General features: G+C 40.6%; 1 protein-coding gene across 4 annotated transcripts in view; it reads right to left on the bottom strand.

Moving 5' to 3' along the window:
* fgf13a (fibroblast growth factor 13a) overlaps window positions 1-22,331 on the bottom strand; it is a 189,562-nt gene that overhangs the window by 39,609 nt on the left and 127,622 nt on the right. For 3 of the 4 annotated variants that reach the window (XM_072663094.1, XM_072663092.1, XM_072663095.1), the window contains one exon: window positions 10,904-11,014. In XM_072663094.1, coding sequence (XP_072519195.1) covers window positions 10,904-11,014 — 111 coding nt within the window. Of the gene's footprint in view, window positions 1-10,903; window positions 11,015-17,691; window positions 18,477-22,331 lie in introns of those variants that run through there. The other variant, XM_072663093.1, reaches the window with a different exon arrangement.

The raw sequence follows: 22,331 nt of genomic DNA on the forward strand, positions 1-22,331 counted from the left end.
GAAAGCATCAATAGTGGTGCCATTATATTCAGATGGCTACAGGATTTCTTCAGATGGATTCAGTAAATTATCCAGAGAATCTTGGTTGTTTTTCAACAGCATTAAAGTTAGACAATTGGACAAGGTAAGGGTTTTGGGTTAAGGTTGGGATGAGAGTTATGCTCCATTTACATTGTGGTTCTAGATGGGCAACAGCAAACTGCATCAAACTGGGTATTCAATATAATTTAATAAAGTAGTAGCCAGGACACACTGGTCTGTCGAACATACTGTGCAATTGAGTTTGGAAGGGAATAGTTCTGCGACTCCAGACTTCACTTTTGAGACTTCAGGAGATGTAGGATCTTGCAAACGTCCTGCATTATTACACTGCAAACCGCTAAATGTTCAACAACAGACGATAACCGAAATGCTGCGGATCTTTTGCAATAAACCAAAGCAGATGTTGATTTTATTTTTTATGAAACACAGGCACTGAACACTCATTGTAGAAGTCCAGGTAAAAGAAGCTGCACAACAACAACAATCACCAATGTTGCCCACAAAGGGACGCTGTGGCTGTAGTTTTTCCATCCAACCAAGCAGAAGTACACCTCATATAACTCTGGCTTATCTTGTGGATAAGATCGGTGACTCCTTCATTGGAATGCTGGCGTTATTATGTAAAAGCCTTGCATCTCCAAAATGGCAACTTTACAGGAGAAGGTAAAAACTCTTCTAAACTTTCAATGTTAAAGTCAATGTAAAAATATTCCATTTATATTTTGTCATTTTGTAGCATTTCTATTGGTCTATTAATCACATTTTGACACAACGTTTTTGTGGGACAGTGTTAAAGTGCTTAAAATATTTTTTTTTAAGATTAATAGAGCAACTCCGCTGCTATTCCAGCAATGCTATCACCATGGCAACACATGACACCACCAGTCGTGTACTGCTATAAGGCACAGAATTATTTTTTTATATATATTTTTTAACTCCAACACATAAATACAGTATTGGTGTCAGGTTTAGGGTTACGGTAAATCTATGTGAATATAGTAGATACATAATGTAAGTTAAAGGCCTCAGAAAAGCATCTACAATGAGCTCTTTAAACAAATAGCCCTCAATAATATGCCGTGCAATAGGATGTGGATTATACACTGTTTAAATTACAGCATAGGTGGTTTGTAAAGCATTGCACAGTAAATGAGAAACAAGGCAATATGCTTCCATTAAAAATCTGCTGTTTCTGTTCATTTCCTGCAAAACCTAGTCTGCTCACAGGCTGCGGCTGGTATTTACAGCTTTATCAACACTGTTTCCCAGTCGTTTGTGGATGATTTGTGGATGTCTCTACATTTATTTCAGTGAGAAATAATACAAGAGGGTGTTAAAACGAAGTGTGAAGATTTCTTCCTGGCTACTTTCACCACTATTGGCTACTGTCCACTGTCCAGGTCTGCTGGTCACTGTGAGTGAATCTAGATCATATCATAGCTGTCTCACAATCCCTTCATTCTGCCTTCCTCAGTCCCTCGCCTGTTCCACCCTTATGAAACTGAGCTGCACTCCATGTTGCCCCCTCCCTTTATTTGCCTCCAGCTTTCATCATAGAGATGAACTGGTCTGATTAATATTTTATATGCGCCATAGCTTCAGCAGCACTGCTGTTGTAGTCAGGGAGCAGGGTTTGGCTGGTTGAGTGTACCCATCTAGACTTAATAGTACATAGCAGTTGACAGTATAAGTCCTTCCTGATGCTCTAAAGAATGTTTCACCAACGTCTACCATTGCGATTGTTTGAGCCTCTACTACTTCACTCATTTATCCTATTTTTTTCAGTGATCGTTAGTTAAAGGGTGGCTTTAAAAAGCAGTGTATTTTCCCCTTTCCTCCTAGCCTTCACATCACTACTTAGACATGAGCCAGAGCCACATAGCGTAACTACTGGCATGATTCAGGACACCTACTTCTGGGAATACATGCAGCACTAAGAAAATCCAACAGAAATGATTCAGGGCTTGACTAGCCTCAGATGCCATCCACACAAGAAGAAGCTACTGATATCTACTGAATGCTAAGATCGTCACAACTGGTAGGATATCATGTTTTTAATGGGGTTTACATGATAATGTCTAAGGTCCATTATACAGTCTTAGCTTAGTGTTATGATTTACTTGAGTGTTACAAAAGTGTACATATTGAATCAAATTAAATTAAATAATAAAAAATATTGTATCTTTACCCTGTTACAATGCTTTAGGCTATCCAAATATCCTACCTTTATTTCTGTTGGAAGCACTTTCTCGTATGGTGCTTCATGTCTATCCTATTTGTTTGTTTTGATACTGGTGTATATAGATGCCTTATCTATAACCGCTGAGCCTTATCTGGTGGCTCAGCGGTTAGAGCGCCGGGATATCGATAACAGGGTTGTGGGTTCGATTCCCGGGCTCGGCAAGCTGCCACTGTTGGGCCCTTGAGCAAGGCCCTTTACCCTCTCTGCTCCCCGGGCGCTGGAGTTGGCTGCCCACCGCTCTGGGTGTGTGTGTGTGTACTCACTGCCCCTAACACGTGTGAGTGTGTGTTCACTACCAGATGGGTTAAATGCGGAGGACACATTTCGCTGTACAGTCCACACTGTACAGTGACGAATACGTGCACCTTTACCTTTACCTTTATCTAAATGGAAAATTCTGAATTTACTTCTATGGTTTCTAAAGATACTATCTAGTCTAATATCGTGCTTGGTTTATGGTAAATAATGGAAATTCAAATAATAGTATATACTTTGGAAATAATATTTTAAAATAAAATAATAATAAATATTTTATTTTTATAAATTGGTCCACATCACTGTTTGAGATATAAGAAAGTCCTCAACGCAACATGTAAAGTGTCTTACTGCCTTACTGCCTGGCAGGCGGATGCGATTTCATCTGCTTTTTGAATTATCTGCTATTTCCTCTTAACGGCATCAATCAAATTGTCTTTTTTGTCAAAATATGCCAGTTCCGAGCCATTTTGAGACTGTTACTAAAACTTATATTGCATGAGTTTAACTATTAGTTAAATATTGCTTCTCTGACTAAAAACAATTGTCATTTTTGATTCTCAGTTCTGAATTGATACATTTTGTATACCAATAAATGTTCTAAGCAAGAATTTTCCCAGAGTTCTTTGCCATTTGGAGCCTGTTAGTTTTCTCAACTGTCTGCTGTTCTCAGTTTTCTTTAAAAACATGCCATCATCATGTTAAAGGATAGCTTCTGATGCATTTTACATATTATTGCTATTTTAACCATGATGGTGTATTGTGTTGTTTATGAACCCTGTTTAAATTTGTGGGACAGCAAGTAGCATTTAAGCCGGAATCCTTTCGCTTCTATTATTTTTGGCTGTCATGAAAATTTAACACTATTTGTCTGAGCTTTCTTGGCAGAAATTTTGCCCAATACAGTAATCATGTGGGACATCAGTATCAGCTGTTGTTATCTGTCATATCTGCAATAAGTATTGGCCATGTCATAAAATGAATAAGTGCTACTGCTAATGCCTTCCTCCAGGTCCTGTAGAACTCTATTGCTTCATCCGGCAGCCCCACCCAACTAATGTCAGTGCAGTTGGGTGAACCTCTCTTCTTCCCCAGCCCCAGAATGCTTCACTAATCCCACATCAAGGCCCTGCCTGTGCTGTAAAGAGCCTCAGCTGTGCTGGGTCCACCTGCAGAGATCACTCATCTCTCTAGCCTGCACTTTAAAGGGGCAAACCCACTGGACTGTGGGGAGAAGCGAGGCTCACTAAAAACGAATGAGCTTAGTTAAGGCAGGAGTGTTCTATGGCAGCACTTGCTGGCCAGCGGTGATAGAACCAGTGCTGAATTAGCTTTGCTCGGTACAGTTAGCTTGATGTTTGTAGGGCTAAATTTAATACTGGGCATTTCTGCTGCCTTCTTGACATGCTATGCACTCACAAACACACCCACACTCCCACACACCACACACATAGACGCAGGTGAATCTCATTCCGGAGGGATTTAGCATAGTTTGGCCTGTGGGGGAATGGGAGGGGAGAGTCAATTACCTGCAGCTAATAGAGCACCTGAGCACACACACAGCAGGATCTCTGGAGATCAAGAGGAAGGCACCACCGCCACAGCATCAGTGCCCGAGAATACAGCAGCCTATACCCCAGAGAAGCGTCTACACAGAATTAGCTCACTCAGAGGTGAGATACGGCAGACGTTCCCCACTGAGAATATGGTTGAATGAGACAAAGCTGGAGATTACACTGATACTGGCCAAACCCCTGCAGGTTGAAAGTTTCTAATGGGCTTACTACAGGTTGCTTACACGGACACAAGCACATCTACAGCAGTGGGTGAGGTATCATTCACTTATACATTCATACTGCTATGTTACTGAAGTATAAAGCAAAGCTTTTTACAATAAACAAATAAATACATACAAGTGCAATTAGCCAAGTTAAGTTGTGCTTTACGATGATGTTACTGTGGTTACTGTTGTTTGGTTGTTAGGTATCTTATTGTTTTAAGGCAAAATTCAATCAAATAAATTTGCATTGATCATTTCTTTTCTAATTTCCTTGGTTACACGTCCTATTGCCTTAGTTACACCAGGAGGTAAGGATTACACCAGTCTCTTGGTGTCAGTTTTAGCCTTTGTTTCCACTAACTGGGTGCACAATTCACTTAGAGCATTCTAGGCATTCTAGCCTTTCACTTGCTGTTATAGACTGGGATTTGGAGGTCTGGTGATTCTTCTGTTCAAAGTGTCTAAATGCTCCATCATGTCTGTTGAACCAGTCACAGACAGGTACCCTACAGATACCATCTTGGACTGTAGGAGGGTCAGTGTTGTGTTGTGTTCTTCCTGGGAGGGAAGCACAAAGTCAATGGAAGAGTGGGCAGACTCTGTAGAGATTGGTCTATTCCTTATTAGACAGGATTAATGCTAAAGCATTATGCAAGAATTATTTTATATTTGATATATTTCCCCCTACAGGTGGGAAGTGTTCATAATTTTACTAGGGCCTGTCTGGGAAGCCTATCTGGGTCCCAGTAACAAAGTATTTACAATCCCACTCAAAGGCCATGCCCACCTGGAACCCACCTAGACCATCTTCCACTCTTGTGAGCACCACATGCATATGATTAAATTTTAGTCTGAGGAAATTAAAATTAGAGATGTTTTTTCCTACATTTTAACTGATACTGTTACTAAAATCTTGAGATTCAGCTGATTTCAACAGCAACCTGACAATTTAACTTTAAAACTACTAACTGTGGTTTTAAACAAAAGCACTTACCTTAAAAATACCAACTAAAAGTAGGTTCTCATGCCAAAGTACCCAAACACTTGACTACCCACAGGAAGAAACACATAGCAAACATCACATCACATGGAGTGAATGAGTGCTATTTCTGAATACATATAATATATAATAATTTGGAGCATGGCTCAATAAATGGCTCTTTGAGTGATGCTATAAGAGAATCACTGTTGGTTCCACAACAAACCATGTTTCTAACAGAAATGTGTGAGTGTTAAACCTTTAAGATGGTAAAGAACCTTTTTATCAAGTACACTGTGCATTTCTTTATGGAACTAAAAGTGGTTCTTCTATGCCATTGCTCAAAAAACATTTAAAGCATCTTTACTTTTTAAAGTGTAGATTTGTTGCAGGATTGGATTGGATTTAATTTTTCTTGCGATAACAAATCCAGCATTTTCTGCTGTTACTGGAACGGTATTGGTATCCATTAATACAGATGAGCCATCTCTACTTACACTAGAGTTCTACAATTTCTACAATAAACAATGATAAAACTATTACTCCAACAAGCACTGTAGTGTGTTAACAGCACGCTGTGTTTGCCAAGCTACATAACTACATAAATTATTTATAAATACATTATTACATACATTAATTCACATTAATAATATAATAATATCATAGGAAGGGCATACTAGTTTGTACTATATAGACACATTAACAATGTCATGTGTGTGCATCACAAGTATCCAAAAACATGCTGTATTCTACACAGTACAGCTTACAGGAAGTGTTCAGCCAACCTGATCTATACTGCACATGACATTACATTAACACTTGTAACATTAGTAAGGTGCTTTTTACACTATGTAGGCTTCTAGATTTTCTTCATCTGGAAAGTGTTGTTTACAAGCTTTTTTTCCTGATCACCTCTTAGTGCACTGCTTCAGGGCCAGACCGTCTCAGGCATTTGAACTCCAATAGCATGAATTAAACAGAAACACAAACTGACATTATAAAAGGTGAAGAAGACAAGTTAGCCCTGAGAAAATCTCAGGTTGACAGAAGGAAAGGCCTCCAGCCCAGACACATTGATCAGGAATTGAATTAAGCCCTTGGTGGAAAGAGACATAATGCAATAGAGCGGCCATACATGACATTTAGTGGCTGAGACGAGCTTTTGTCCTGCTCCTGCAAGAGCCTCATCAGAGCAGAGGGCGAAAACAGCTGAATTTCAAGAACGGTTTCTATCCTTTAGCAGCAACTGATCAAACTCTTATCACTATGGCTTCAGCTGCTGAAATGAGTTCGGATCAAAACAGGTCAGAAGGGACCAAATGAAAGAGTTATGATTCCCTTAAAGTCTTCCTTAAAGTGATGTATTTCCAAATTATACCAGATAGCTTGTTTGAAGGAGAAACAATTATGGGCAGGACATGATTTCATCCTTCAGGATTTGAATGGATAGTGAAATGCAGAGATTCCGAAATCAACATGGAGTCACACTTGGATGAGAGTCTAGAGAGAATAGTGGAGGACTACTTGTCTCCTGCAACACCTCTGGTGCACATTGTGGTCCCTGTTAGTCCAGGAATCACAGGAGAAGCAGGTTGAACCACCTGCATGTGCAGCCAGGGTAATGATAAGCGTTTATACTCAAGGCTAGGTTTGTGGAAGTGGGAGGGAGAGGAAAAGGGAAAACAAGCAATAATTATGGAGTAATATAATTTCTCCTGTCACAGGTAAATGGTGAAATACCAAATGTCAGATGTTTAGAGGTGGGTTGACATCATTTAACTTCAGGTCAATTTCAATTTCCGGTTAATGCTAAAAAAGTTTAAATACTTAGAAAACTATAAATTTAAAATTGTAAATTAACTGCTTAACCTTACGATAACATTATTTTATAATTTCAGTATTTTACTGTATCTTTTTCTCTGAAATATCATATTTAAAGACACCCTTGAATGAAAAAAACGATATTTGAATAATGAAATGTTTTGTAATATTTATAATACTGAAGAGTTTGTTACATGTAAGTTAACCTCAAACACTGTTGTCTCTTCACTATAAAGAAAATCCTGCATAAACAAAAACAGGCCTGATTCTAAAAGCAAGTGGTTATCAGTACGGGGCTAAAAGCTATCCCTAGCCAACCTGCTTTAGCATCTGTTTAGCTAGATAACCGTGCCGTGAAGACAGCAACACTGGAAATATACTGGAAATAAATATATTGTTCCTGTTACAGTGCTAAAAACAAAGCTATGCCATGACATGCCATGCTATGTGACTTACGTGTAAGCTGCCTTGATACTGTAAACCATCCAATCAGAGCTCATCTCCATATTCACAAGCCCATGATAAATGCTATCGAAGTCATACAGCTTTTATTTACACATCAAATAATAACTAAACTAAAATACTGAATAAGCGCAGACTGTGGCATCTTTACACACATTCAAATACACAATCCAACAGAAATTTTGAGCTGCTGCTCAACACTGAATCCAAAAGCTTGCTGAAGTGCAATAAAACCTTGAGCTTAGTGAGCTTCCACATTTAATTGATAGAGATACATTTCAGAGAATTAGTGCATCTGAGCAGACCCTCATTGCTATCAAACACACACATATACACAGGCGCGCCTGCACACCAAGTCAGCCAACAGGACCGAACTGCAGTCGCTATGGAGACAAGGGCAGCCAGCTCCTAACAATGCTATTTTTGTAATGTGAGATATAGAAGCTGCCGTTTTTCCCACTTCTCCTGCTCTAGCAAACAGCCTTTCATTTCCTCTACGATAAAAAAAAAAAGTGTTTGGTGAGGAAAGGAGGCCAGCTGTTACATAATCTCATCTCCATAGGAGCTGTTTCAGATACGCTGGCCAATGGAGACAGCAGTGGAGGTAGGGAGTGGCCCACCATCAATACAAAACACACTCAAATTCAGCCTGTAAACCTCTAGAATCTCTAGAACTTTGTGCAACTCGAGACTACATGTGTGAGTCAAAGCTAATAGCAAAGGCTTTAAAATAACAGCAGGTGCTAATGAATCAGTTGTCCCCGACCGATTGCTCGAGATATCAGATGACTACGTAATTAGCACCCGATTACAAAACAGCCAGCAGAATTGAGGAGCTCCATCCAAGATGCTCCCTTGCCTCCTGGTCCGGCAAGGTCAGGAATTAAACACTTGGGTGATTACAGCCTCGTCTTACAGCCTTTGTGGCCCCACACCCTTCTCATAAACCATGTTCATTGGCGATACATACGTGTCATCTTGGCTCGGTGACTAATGGAATAGAGCGGAGCTCATTTGCAGGCCGCAGGATGTCACATCCGCTTAGTGGTGGTGTGATATAGCACAGATTAAATTAGAGACCAGGCAGCTGGCACTTTCCTCACACACCCTTTCTGACACTCTTAGGCCATCACACCTCTGCTAGAATGCATAGTGCGTAGGGAGTTGACAACATGACTGAAAGTGTGAGTGACATGAATCCTGTTTGAAAAGAGTTTGTTTTTTGGACAATATTGACTGAGAAATTCAAATACAGTTGACTTGTCTTGGCTCTGGTTGGCACAATTAGCCTCGCACAGCTCAAAAGAGCTTAAAGCAGCTTAAAATTCGAAGGTCCTGGCTGGCCTCGAGTTCACTTTTGCACCCCTGTGGCTCTTCAATCAGGGAGGTGATAAAACACTATGCATGTTTTCCAAGTAAATTGGTTTTTCATTGCAGTTGCAAATGGTTTTCTGGACATAAAGGATACTCTTGGGCACCTCTAGCAGTCACAATGTGCCACGGTGGATGTCCTAATTTTCTGAACATGGCATCTCTACAACATTTCACTGTACTCTTAAAAAGGTTTCCTAAATAGTTACTGGAATTCATAAATGTTTCTAGGAAACTCCTGTAACTATAATCCTGTCTTGGGTTGCAGCAGTATATCAGTTTTAGGTAGGGATGTCCAGATCAGGTTATTTTGCCCCTCCAATCATATGCGATTCTCCCAATGCTGAGGATCAGCTGATACCAATCCGAGCCAATATTGTATAACTAAAACAGTCACACAGTTAAGTTCAGATGTGCTGCTGATTAATCCTGAAGTAAAATCCCTTTATTTTTAGTAGCAGTTTCTATAATGAGACATTTTAGACTGATCATAGACTGACCCAGTTCCTTTAAAACACTGCAGTCTAACCACTTCTTGTGTAGTGGTACACACTCTAGACTGATATCTGTTCTTGTTGGTCTACAGATGTGAAGTAACTGGTTTGTAGTGGGTGAATGTGCTATGATTTAGGTTTCTGTAGTGTGTGTGTATAAGCATTATGGATAGCCTCCTCCCGATTCTGACCATGGTCTTCAGTGCTGGTTAAAAAACAAAGAAATGTGTTTTCATGTTCCTCTGTAAAATAGTTTCACACTGTCCGTTAATGACACCTTGAGGATAGATGGCGCTCTCAACACTGTGGTTACCACAAAGACTCAGAACTGGACTGTGATTAAAATAGTCAATACCTGATCCACTAAATTATGCTTGGATTGGCCCAGATAGAAAGATATGAAAGTTGATTATCAACATATCATGTACATTTGCTTAAAACAAGTATTGGATTCTTTTTTTATTCAACTGAATTCAAAATGCAAAAGAATCCCACCAATTTCCACCAAGTTTGTTCAGAATTAAAAAAAAACAAACTTGGATTATATATTGATTAATGGAAAAAATAATCAGTAGATTAACCCATAATAAAAATAATTGTTCCCTGGAAACAAAATAGTTAAAAAGAACTCGAGCTGCTGCATTACGGGCAGCTTTCTTATTTATTATTGTTATATTTTACATATAAACAGTGTATAATTAGAATTGCAATAATAATAATAATAATAATAATAATAAGATTTCTTCTTCTTAATAATAAGAAGAAGAATAATTTCTTAAAGACGTAATCATACCCTAAAAAATCTCATACCGTTGCAAGTGGTGCCTTTAGATGTTTTGAGGGGTGTACAGTAGGTGTATTCCATTAATACCAGTCTTATGGAATCTCTTTAACAATACTGTTTATAGAAGTAGCAAAGATACTTGTAGAAAAACAAAAAAAAATATTATTTCGATGCAAATGTTGATTGTATATCCATTTTCATTTTTGATTTTACTGAATTCACAGATTTAATTTTGCAGATCAAGCACAAAACTACTGTCTAATTTATTCAGGGCAGTAAGGCACCATCATATTCAATATTGCAGACAATCAGGGTAATGCCATCAATATATTTATGCAGGCATAGTCATATGTGTGTGTGCGTTATGGGCAGAGAGAAAGAGAGAGAGAGAGAGAGAGAGAGAGAGAGAGAGAGAGAATGAGAGAGAATGAGAGAGAGAGGGATATGTTGAAAGGACAACAGATAAAGAGCAAAGGGGAAATGTATTGTGGAGGAGGAGCTCTCTTTCAGACAAAATAATAGCAACGCCCAACAATGCAGCATAAGCAGACATATCAAAGGGATCCTCTCCCTTTTGAACTTTCATCCACTAGACGTGTTTACAGCAGGTGAATACACTTGAGAGCGAGACTCAGAAAAAAAAAAAGCTGGGGGAAGACTCAGGCTGACTTACTGAAACCACTGTCCTCCTCTTTAGTTCCGTCGATGGTTCCATCTGCTTGGAGCTGCAAATGGAAGCCCTGCCGACTGTACAGCTTCGTCACGATCCCCTTCAGCTGGGGCTCTAAGGAACAGAGAGAGAGAGAGAGAGAGAGAGAGAGAGAGAGAGAGAGAGAGAGAGACTGTGAGATTGGCACGGCTATGCTGGAGTGTGACTGAGACTCTAGCAGGCTCCTCCATGCCTCAGAGGTTTGAGCCTGTAATACAAACAAGCATTGCAGATGAGCGCAAGCCGCGCCATAGACACAGAAACCAAAGCAGCACCAAAGAGCTTATACCTTCTGCTGCTACATCTGCTAGCTAAACCACAATCCTACACATGCAAAGAAAGCAGTGAGCAGAAGACTACCACATGGCCAGTCCAGTGAAATGCTGTTTTGTCACCACATTGCCCCTATACACACACCAAAAACCTAATAATAAAAAAGAATAAACGACTAGCTTATCTGGCTCTGTGTGATCTTCTCCTCAGCCTAATTCCACAGCTTCCCAATGGTGTTTAAATCTGGTTATTATGTTGTTCGCGACACCTTCTGAAGTTTTGCTGTATTAAGTCACAGCTAAAGCGTCAAAGTGTGTCTTACAGAATGTACAATTCTTTTTTCCCTGCCATCTGAACATCTGAACTGCCCTTTGTTGTTTCCTCCCTTTCTTAATCAAAATGCATGCAGTGTGAACTCTTCATAGAAAACTACGTATAACTGCTGTGGTTGGAAGCTTATACATGTCCTCGCTCAGCCAAGGTCCTTATTGATTAGCACACTAACAACCCCTAAGCTGAGGAGGTAACTCAGCAATTAGCTTGCTTGCTAACGATATAGTCTCCTGACTGACTATGTGTCTTTATTTAGTTTTTTTAGAGCTAGTGGGGAAGAAGCAGTCACATTTAGACCCGGCTAACATTAGCATATATTCTGTTTTGGGTCTTCAGAGCTGGGCAGCCCATTAGGAGGTCAGCGTAGCCAGCACAGGTGTGTTGTTCATTGTGGAGACAAATTCCCGTACCGAACTTTCACACGTAAAATTCATTCATCCCAACAGTTACAGATGTGAAATTGCTCATTGCGGCGAATCCCATTTTAATGAACGCAAGTTTGCAGTGGAATATTTGCCTACAGAAGCCAAGTGTAACCGCAGCTCAAGAACGTTTACAGTAATTTTAAAAATACACTATATGTCCAAATTTCAGTGGACACCCTTCTAATGAACGCATTCAGCAGCTTTTTGCTAAAAATACATTGACCCATGAAATTGCTAGCACCATGCCTAATACCAGGCATGGCTTAGAGGGGTATAAGGCCCCCAGCATTGAGCTGTGGAGCAGTGGAACTGTGCTCTCTGGAATAATTGCGCGCCATCCTGTACTTTTGGGATTTGAGTTCCAGAGTTGAGGTGAGGTCGTGATCATCCAATATCCAGCCCACACTAACGCTCTTGAGGCTGAATTCAATCAAACTCTCACAGCAATGCTCCAGAATCTAGTAGAAAGCCTTCCCTGGATAGTAGAAACAGCCCCGCCAACAAAAGCAGGACACACTCTTTTTTAGTACCCTTGATTTGAGAAGAAACAAGAAATAAGCAGGTGTCCAAATACCTTTGTACATATAGTGTATGAGTGTTTCATTTGAATAACAATGACTTCTGGGTCATAAACATGTTTTATGAATTCAGGTTTATGCAAAGGTTTGGGTACACCTGTTCAAAGGGCAAAGTGTAAATAACTTAAAATGAGTACACATCCTCTACTGTACAGACAACACACATCTGCACATTTAATTGCTGTTTTGTTGATTAATTTGACCTATTAGGGAAAATGTGGCATAATCAAAGAGTCTGACAGCTATTATTTGTCATGTTTTGTTTTTCTCCAGTTTGAGAACTTAAAAAATATGCAGAAATGCCATATTGAAGTTTTCTTATTTCTACTTGAACAAAATCAACACAACAGATCATTCGAACAGGGGTGTGCAAACTTGACTTAACATCCTCAACCTACTGTAATATGACTAATATTATTGTAAGGCATATCAGACTAGCAAATAAAGGGACATGTGGATGATGTGAAAATGCTTGAGACTTATTAACATGCATGGCTTAATGAACCAGAGATTTCAGTGCTGTCGGAAAGATGTAGCCCAAAGCTTTTGCTAATTGGTTGTTTGTAAGACTTAACCATGCAAGGCTCTGTTTTGGAGTTGTTTTGCCGTCTAGAGCTTCCCTCTCGTGTTCGTGTTGTGCGTTCTCCACCACATTTATGCCATCTTTCATCTTCTCCATCAGCTGCACCACTTTTTCAGCCGCTGTCTTTTCCCTCTACTTCCACAAAGGTTGCCTTGGTAATCCGCATGCTATTTTTTGCTCAGCTAACTTCCTGTTTAGAGTCTCTCCCACCAGATGCAAGGAGGCAGACGCCCTTTCAATTACAGATTTTGATTTCCATCACTGCGGCTACGATGCATTACTGGGGCTAAGATACTATAGAAATCATGGCCCTTCAGGGGACTTTCCTACATAGGAGATCTTACGGGCTGGTGCCTGTAATTACTCTATTGGTATGAGGCTGAGTGGGCTAGTGCAACAAGCTGTAAGGAGGATAGAGCTGGACTGCTTTCATCCTCTGAGGAGCTTTCTGAATGTGGGCAGGTTTATGGAATGCGGCCGTGTGCTGCCTTCACAATGGTAAAAGAGGAGCTGCTTCTGTGCAGCAGTAAATGTGCAGGCAAAATTAAATGCAGAATAACGGAGAGTGCTTATTGAATAATCAATGGATTCACCATCAGATCACAGGGAACAGGCAAGTTACATTTCTTCAGGAACAAAGTAAAGTAGACTAGAGATGCTAAGATAAATCTACAAAGCTGTTTTTTTTTTATTAAGACCTGGGCCCTTCTTTAGCAAACCTGCACAAAAACAAGCGTGGAAAGTGCATATGCAAATTGATTCATGAAACTGACTCATGAATAAAAAAAAAAAAAAGACTTGAACGCAGCTGATAAATGAGCTTCTATGAGTGGAAACAAGTGCCTAAACAGAGGGGAATAATGGAGATCCCCATTCCTATGGTCTCAAAAATAGAATGACCCCCTAGTGGCCAGTCTGGTAGAATGAAAATCCAATTAATATATATAAATACTTTTCTTTTTTTTTAAATCGGCCACCTAACCATGTGCACGTCCTCAGTGGTGAAAATGAAAAGATTTGTAGTTTGTAGAATCAGAGCTTCCTGTGAGCTACAATATGACTACCAGTAGAGCTATCAATACAGATATCAATAATCATAAGGATCCACAAGGCTTCAGTTATTGTTGGTTTTTAAAACCAGACAACAATAAAATGTGAGTGATGTGTGAAGTTGGTGTCAGTGGTCAGATGTGTGAATATTCATTTTCATGATTTTATATATATATAATACATCCTAGTGTATAATAAGTCTTGAACAAGTCTTTGTATGTATATATGTATATATAGAGAGAGATCCAGAAAGCAAACATTTTCAAACACCTTAACACTTATTATAGTTATTATACACTAGGATGTATTATTCAATAACTACAGGGACTGTACTAAATGGTCAGTAATAGCTGGGTATAGTAATATTTTTGGCCTGACCTGTGAGCCACATTTAACTAGTTTTAAATGCACTCCAAAAAGAAACATTATTATAAATGATGCATTACAAAACTGGAATTTGCAGACATTCAATTTGTGATCAGATTTGACCATCCTAACCTTTGATGAACAAGGTCTGCTGACTGTAGAAAAAAGGTTTTCTCTTATGTGTGGTTTATCAAAAAGGAAAAGCACACTTCATGATGAATGGCTCAGTACAAACAGTCCAAAATTACTATGAATCAAATTTTAACATTTTTAACAGTACAGTGCAAATGGCACCTCGGCAAACTGTTGCCGTGAATATCATGGGCAGTAAGTGTGTAAAAAGTAAAATGCAATAAAAAAATATTATAAAGTAGCTGATATATTTTTAATTAGCTGAAGAACAACATTTGGTTCCAGATTTCTCCACAACTACATACACTTGTTTACATCCAACAGGTATTGGATGATATCGACAAATAATACTGGACTGCCACGAGGAGAGCTTTGGAAACACTTACTGCCCAATTAAATGTTTTTTTCCTTTTAATCAAGTGCCTAAAACCTTTGCCCAATTCTACCCATTAACATGAATGAAATACAAGGTTTCATTACAACAGTAATGCAACGATACCGTTCCTTTATAAAAGCAGTAATCATCTTTCACAGAGAGGTTGAATGATGGTGAAGCTGTGAAGAGAGCAATGGGAAGTGGAAACAGCAGAGTACATAACAGGTCGATTAGCTGATGATTGGAATAGTAGATGAACTGATTACAGAAATGGTTGTCAGTTGCAGCCCAACAGCACACACTACACACTACATACACACACACACAACATGCGGAATATGGAGAAGACTGCCTGCCTGACCAACCTGAGAATGTATGTGTGTAGTAGTAGGTGTCTAGGCCACTGCAGTAAACAGCGAAGATACTCCTCGCTGAAAGTTTTTCACAAGTATTGCGGCGCCACATGTGTGTTACGTAAGTTCTCCCCGTCCCCTCCCGCTGGAAGAGTGTGAGGTGATTAGGGCTGTGCCTGAAACTCTCTGTCTCTCTCTTTCTCTCATGCTCTCCATCTGCTTTTGATTGTGTGTGTGAGTGATGGATTGATAGCTAGATAGACTGATAGATAACTAGATAGATAGATAGACAGACAGACAGACCGATAGATAGATAGATAGATATAGATAGATAGATAGATAGATAGATAGACTGATAGATAGATAGATAGATAGATAGATAGATAGATAGATAGATAGACAGACAGATAGATAGATAGATATAGATAGATAGATAGATAGATAGATAGATAGACTGATAGATAGATAGATAGACAGATAGATAGATAGATAGATAGACAGACAGATAGATAGATAGATATAGATAGATAGATAGATAGATAGATAGACTGATAGATAGATAGATAGATAGATAGATAGATAGATAGACAGATAGGTTTGATTATAAGGTTCTCTTTCAGAAATCGGTTCCAAATATGGAACCAAAATGGTTCTACTATGGCATCACTCAGAAAGCACTTTGTAGCACCCTTATTTTTATAAGTCCATAGCTACACACATACCTACACTACATGCCCAAATGTTTGTGGACACCCCTTCTAATGAATGCATTCAGCTACTTTAGGTTGCACCCATTACTGACACAGATGTGCAAATGCACACACATATGCAGCTTATCTAGTCTCTGTAGAGCAGCACTGCCAATAGAATAACACTCTCTGGAGCAGATAAACATGAACATGGACTGGCACCATGCCTAAAGCCAGGTGTGGGCTAGAGGGACATTGAGCTGTGAAGCAGTGGAACTGTGATCTTCAGGAATGATGAAGGTGCTCCACCCAATACTTTTGGGATGAGTCGGGTGTAGGGGATCACTAAAGCTCTTTTGGCTGAATGCAATCAAATCATCACAGCAAAGCCTTTCTCCTGGACCGTAGAGACAGTTACTCCAACAAAAGCAGGAAAAACTCTTTTTTTTTTTTTTTAAATACCCTTGATTTCGGAAGAAACAATGAATAAGCAGGTGTCCCAATACTTTTGTCCATATAGTGTAGATGGACAAGTAGACAGACTGTTCAGAAATCCTTAGTAACTCCATTTCTTTGCTGTTTCCAATGACAAAATGTACTTTCCTGAATCTAGTACATCGTGTCTGCTACGTCTGCATCCTCCAAAACAAAGGGACAGCATGGATCGAAAAAGTGTGAGTCACACGGTAAACCCTCTGCGCCACTCTCATTAACCTGAATGAAAACCTCTCTCAAGCAGCCACTCTTACCATCAATGAATCTGCTCTTTACTATTCTGAAAGTCTGTAAGAGAGCTAGTGTTGCTGTAGGAATCTACGCTGCACACATTTACCAGTCTGCCGACTGGTATCAGCTAATGCGTTTTCATAATGGGAGTCACCCAGAGTGTTTACTGCCTGCACACTCTTGCAGTACAGAGAGCAGTGAGATTCTGATAGGAACAGATCAACAAACCCATCATATAGTGACTCAGCTTCAATCAACCAATCAGTCAATCACCCTGCAACTGCTCTGAACTGCCTGTGTTTCAGAGTGGCAGCTGGAGCCTTTTGGAGCACACTGTGCATTCATATTCCGTATGAATAATCAGAGACCTGCTAAACGGCGGCTGAGGCCAAAAGGGCTGTAGGGTCAAGCACAAAACCTGCTTAGCTGGCTCCACCTGAGGTCCCTCACACACAAAGGAGCGCCATTATTTTTGTCCGCAAGCAAACAATGTCTGCGGATGAGCAGCCCTTCAACCCGCAAACGTTAATAGCAATCAAGCACTGGCAGTGGACTGGTGTGGTCACACTGACTTTAGTGAACACACTGTGGTGTGGAGTTACATAATTCTGCTGCATGTTGTGCACGATGCGAGTGGAGGGAGTGGAGCTGGAGATCGGGAGTGGGAAAGTTGATGGCATGTGAGTTGTGGAGCACTTCATAACACACAGCTGATGTGATAAAGACTATGGTGATGGTGGTGACGGTGACAATGATGGTGAGGATTAGGATGATGGTCGTGACAGTAATAACAATGGTGAAGGTGAGAGGATGAGGATGATGATGGTGGTGGTAGCGATGACGGGAGCACTAGCCTACAAGCCCAGACCTGGTCGTCTCCTCCTGCGCTTCTTGGAGCCAAAGAGCTTGACTCTGGAGAAGACACTGAGGCGGCTGGGCTTCTCGCACGCGCCTTTGTTTTTGCTCGGGCTGCTCACGCAGCGGCAGGCGTTGGACTTCTCGCGCTCCCTCGCCTGCCTCTTCTGCCGAATCAGGGAGCTCGCGATCGCCGCGGCCATGGCCAGTTTGACGGCGTGGACTTCCGAACGAGAGAAAGAAAGGGACTTTCCCCCCACCGCGACCACCACCACCACCGCACACACCTCGCCTCCTCCACGGCGGGGTGTCTACGACAATAACGCCACGCGCACCGCTCCCATCCAAGTTCTCATTTGATGGCAAGCAGCATCCGGTCCGGTGGATAAAAAAGAGGCAAATCCAGTAAAAAAAATATAAATAAATAAAATAAAATAATAATAATAAAAAATAACAATAACTAGCGATTGATAGATAAAAAACACACAACCAGGCACCGAAAGTTACTCCAAAATTCGCGCAGGCTGAGGAGAGTTCAGGCGTGTTTTGAACAGCGGCGCGAGACTGCCCACATATTCGCCTGCGCCTTTCTCCAGCGCTGCATCTTCTCTTCTCAAAGTCTTCAGCGGTCAGTGCGTGGACAAAGCTCTGCCTACAGCAGCCGTGCCGCTAGCTGAGAACTGCAAACTACCAGCAGCGAAGCTCTTCTCTTCAGAAACGGCTCCAACTCGCGCAGCATCCCACGAGGCGCTCTAGGCAGAGGCAGCACAACGACTGCGCCCTAATGCGCAGCCACCAAAACACCTGTTAGAGAGCGAGAGAGCGTTTCTGCTCTGGGAGGGGGTTTCCTCCCCCACCCCCTCCCTTTCAGTCAGCCAGGAAGATCACTGCCATGTCCAGAACACACTCATGAGCGATAAACCACGTGTGCTCCTTGTATTTCTTTCCGAAAAAATATAAAAGGGTCCTCGCAGATCGGTGGTGTCTCTGTGTTTGAGCACCTGCTCTGCGTAAAATGGACGCGGGTTTATTTACATCAGAATTTGCATTTCCGCATTGAGGAGATCTCACGGTGCTCTTTTGGAAGATCTCCTTAAAGATCAGGTCGAGTTCAACCTTTACCCAGAATTTCTGCATCATTAAGTCGTTCAGGTGTAAAATAAAGGCATCCAGGCTCGCAGGACTGAGGTGAAATGCTGCATTTTGGAGAAATCCTCACCTCGCAGTGGAGGTGAATGGAACTAGTAGGTAGATGGTGGCTTCATAGAAGGTGGTTACATGAACAGGTTCTGAACACACTACCTGATGGTGAGGCACTGTTGTAGTTCTGTGATGAGCTTTAGGCCTAAAGCGAAGTCTGTTAGTGGTGGAGATGTGTATGCAGGGTGTTGTGAGGCAAAATTACAATTATTTTCAGTAATATTTTCAGTATTACATATAAAAGCTCAGAAGACATGAAGGTTCATTGGTGATTTTGGATAGTAAACACAACGGCTGTGAAATTTTGTCGTAGACACTGCAACCCCTGGTTCCCCATCACCTCCACTGTGAAAGTCATTACTGAGTCAGTAATGCACCATTACAAATTAGACCACTCTAAATGACTGAATCACAGCTTGACCGTGTTTATATATATATATATATATATAGTGAAATCACCTTTACGCTAGCAAATAAGAGACCCTGAGTAATAAAGAGTAATGTAAATGGGAATTTTAAATGAGCAAAAGTAAATAAAGGTGGCAAACAGGGGTCTTTAAGTTAATGTTCCAGAAGAAACACTTGTGCTTCTCTAAAGCAATTCATTGGATGTTTCTGTAAATCTGTACATTTTTGTAAAACTGGAGCCTTTTTGAACAGAACCTCCACATAAAGAGTCTACACCAATTCAAGATATTGATTTGTGTTCGTTCAATTCCTCTTCAAAGAGATGGGGTCTTCTGCCTGTATTAGAGAAACACAAGACTTACCAATACTTAAGGCTCAAGGGGGCCGTGTACCAGGTATGGGACGTGACTGCCATGAGAGCGGGTCATGAGCTGGTCCATTTTAGGCATTATTGGCCTTTTTAAACCTAATGCAAGCAACTGAATGGTCAAAAAAGTATTCTGTGCTGGTACATCTTTGTTCCCTGGGGTGCAACCTCAAAAGGAGCAGCAGTGGTCTTTAGGGTCTAGTTGCGGACCATATATAAGTTTAAAGGGACACTACATTCACATTCTCTGGGTAAAGGTGCCTATTTGCAGTTTTAAAAGCCCAACTTCTCCGTTTTAAAAGTCAGGACAGGGTGTATGAAGACAAAAAAAACCCCAAAACTTCAACTGCAATGGAATGTAGTGCAACTGCGTTCCCTAACTAAATATACTGAAGGTGGGGGTTCATTTCGGCCCCTTCCTGCTGAATGCTAGATAAAATGGCCTTGAGATACCAGCAGGTGCAAACAGTTTGAGTGATAGCATTATCACATGTTGCAGTGCCTGAGCCCGAGTTAGGAACCAAAACGTCGCCCTCTCCCCTTGTGAGGGGTGTGGCTTGTCAGGGTTGTGGGTAGTTAACATGCAGGATAGGAAATCCTTTCTTTGGACAATTTGCAATTATTAAGAGAGCTTTTCTGTGCACTGCACTAAGCAGAAATCCCTTTGCAACATCTGTTGCACCGTGTTGTTTTCAGAGCGGTCTTTACCGGCATCGCTGGTTAAACTGAGACCGAATTTCAGATTCAAGTTATACAAAACTAGGCATTAATTAAATGTGTGTGTGTGTGTGTGTGTGTGTGTGTGTGTGTAATCCAGCTTTTCTTTGTGTAATAGAGCATGTAAACACCAATGAGGTAATTTACAGTAATGCAAAAGCACCATAAATGTACATTCCAAACAACAATCCAGGAACCTGTTATCTCTAACATTTTCACAACTCCAGAAAGCATTAGATTTATCCATAATATACATGAGAAAATCCAGTGATTCTAAACCACTCTACTCCTCTACCCACAGACAGCACTACATTCAGCAGTAACTTTAGCTCTGGTGCCACCTACTGTACAAGCATGCATCCATCAGGCAAGTGAAACCTTTTTTTTTTACCAAAATCATCGCATTATCTGTGCATGTTCACCAAGCAATAAGCTCTTAAGCTCAGACAGCTCACTTTTAGGTTTTTGGGGTTTTTCTTTTTTTTTTTTTTTTTTTTTGATAAGCACAATGTTTTCCAGTTCTACTCAGTTCATTTTAAACTGCATCTTGTTGCTTTGTTCTCTCTGGACCTGCAATGCATGTCTCAGCATAAAATCTAACAGCTCTATGTGAAATAGAAATAAATACAAAATAACAAATGGTTTGATTAGGCTAGACATAGCACTTATATTGGCTGTGCAAAGATATACAAAGACCAAAATGAAGATGCACTAATAGCAGATTTGCCAACTGATTATAGTGGAAATGGCAACAGATTATGTTTAGTATAATAATACATATATTAAAACAAACCAAAAAACAGAAAAAGTGCATGAGATTGAACAGTTACAAGTAACCAACCTGTTCAAATAAACTAACTTATGTTTTATATTCCATATATTATTTTCCATACATTTATATTCCATATATACAGTAAGATCTAAGATTAGCCTGACATTTATTTAGAAATTAGAGTCATTTAAATACTGGAAATTCAGAGACAACAAATGAGTCGCTATACTAGTGAAGCTACAGATGCTCAATAACCTTTCAGGACCTTGAACAGCTCCTGATTCCCATTGTATTGCTGCAGAGGTGAGCATAATGCTCCCAGAAAGCCATTCATAATGCAAATCCCAACATTGCTCAATACAGCTCCATAAAACAAGCTGAAAACAACAGAGGCACTATTTGCCTGTGAAAGTCTCGATCACCTACAGTAGATAAAAACAGTCTATCTTTCTGTGCTTTGATAATTTTGTCATGTTTTTGTCAAGGTACATTTCCTCCTAATATGCCTTAAAAATAAGATGAAAGAAGTGAAGGTATCCATACCTGACATAGATTTTCTAAGAGGGAAAGTCATGTTGAGCGCTCAGAACGCGATGACAGTAAGGCTGGAGAGATAGAGCAGTCCTGCGACGTTTCGCTGCGAGCAGGAAGATGTTTTCAAAGTTTTAACCACGTCAGGAGGGATCTCAGGGGGAGAGCCGTGAAGCCACCGAGGCGGGGCCAGCCGCATTCAGAGATCATTAATGGACATTAGTGACATGCCATTACGACTTCTAAAGCGGTCATTAAAGATTCATCGGTTGAGCACTGTTGCTGTTGATCCGGCAAAGCGCAGGGCGTGTGTTCACTAAACTGCGGCAAGTCTGGGTCAAAACTGCAGAGAGCAGATCGAAGTGGACTTCCTCCTCCAGCCCAGCACTCTTTCCTCTCACGTTACACGTAAACGGCTGTAAAGTGATCCTTTAATGTGCCGTGTAAACCAGTTACGCCGGACCGCTCGCTCCACACTGAAAGGCACTGAAGCCCATCTGTGGATATGACAACAGCACTGGCTGTGCCTCCTCCTTCTGCTGACAGCTGGGAGCTTAGATCTACAAAAGTAGCCACACACCAGAGATCTCGCGCTTTTCTCTCATATCTTGATTGCAAATCAACTTTACGGTAGCAGCACAAGATCAGTTGAGAGAGT

Source organism: Salminus brasiliensis, chromosome 19 (assembly GCF_030463535.1).
Source record: "Salminus brasiliensis chromosome 19, fSalBra1.hap2, whole genome shotgun sequence".
Lineage (NCBI taxonomy): Eukaryota > Metazoa > Chordata > Actinopteri > Characiformes > Bryconidae > Salminus > Salminus brasiliensis.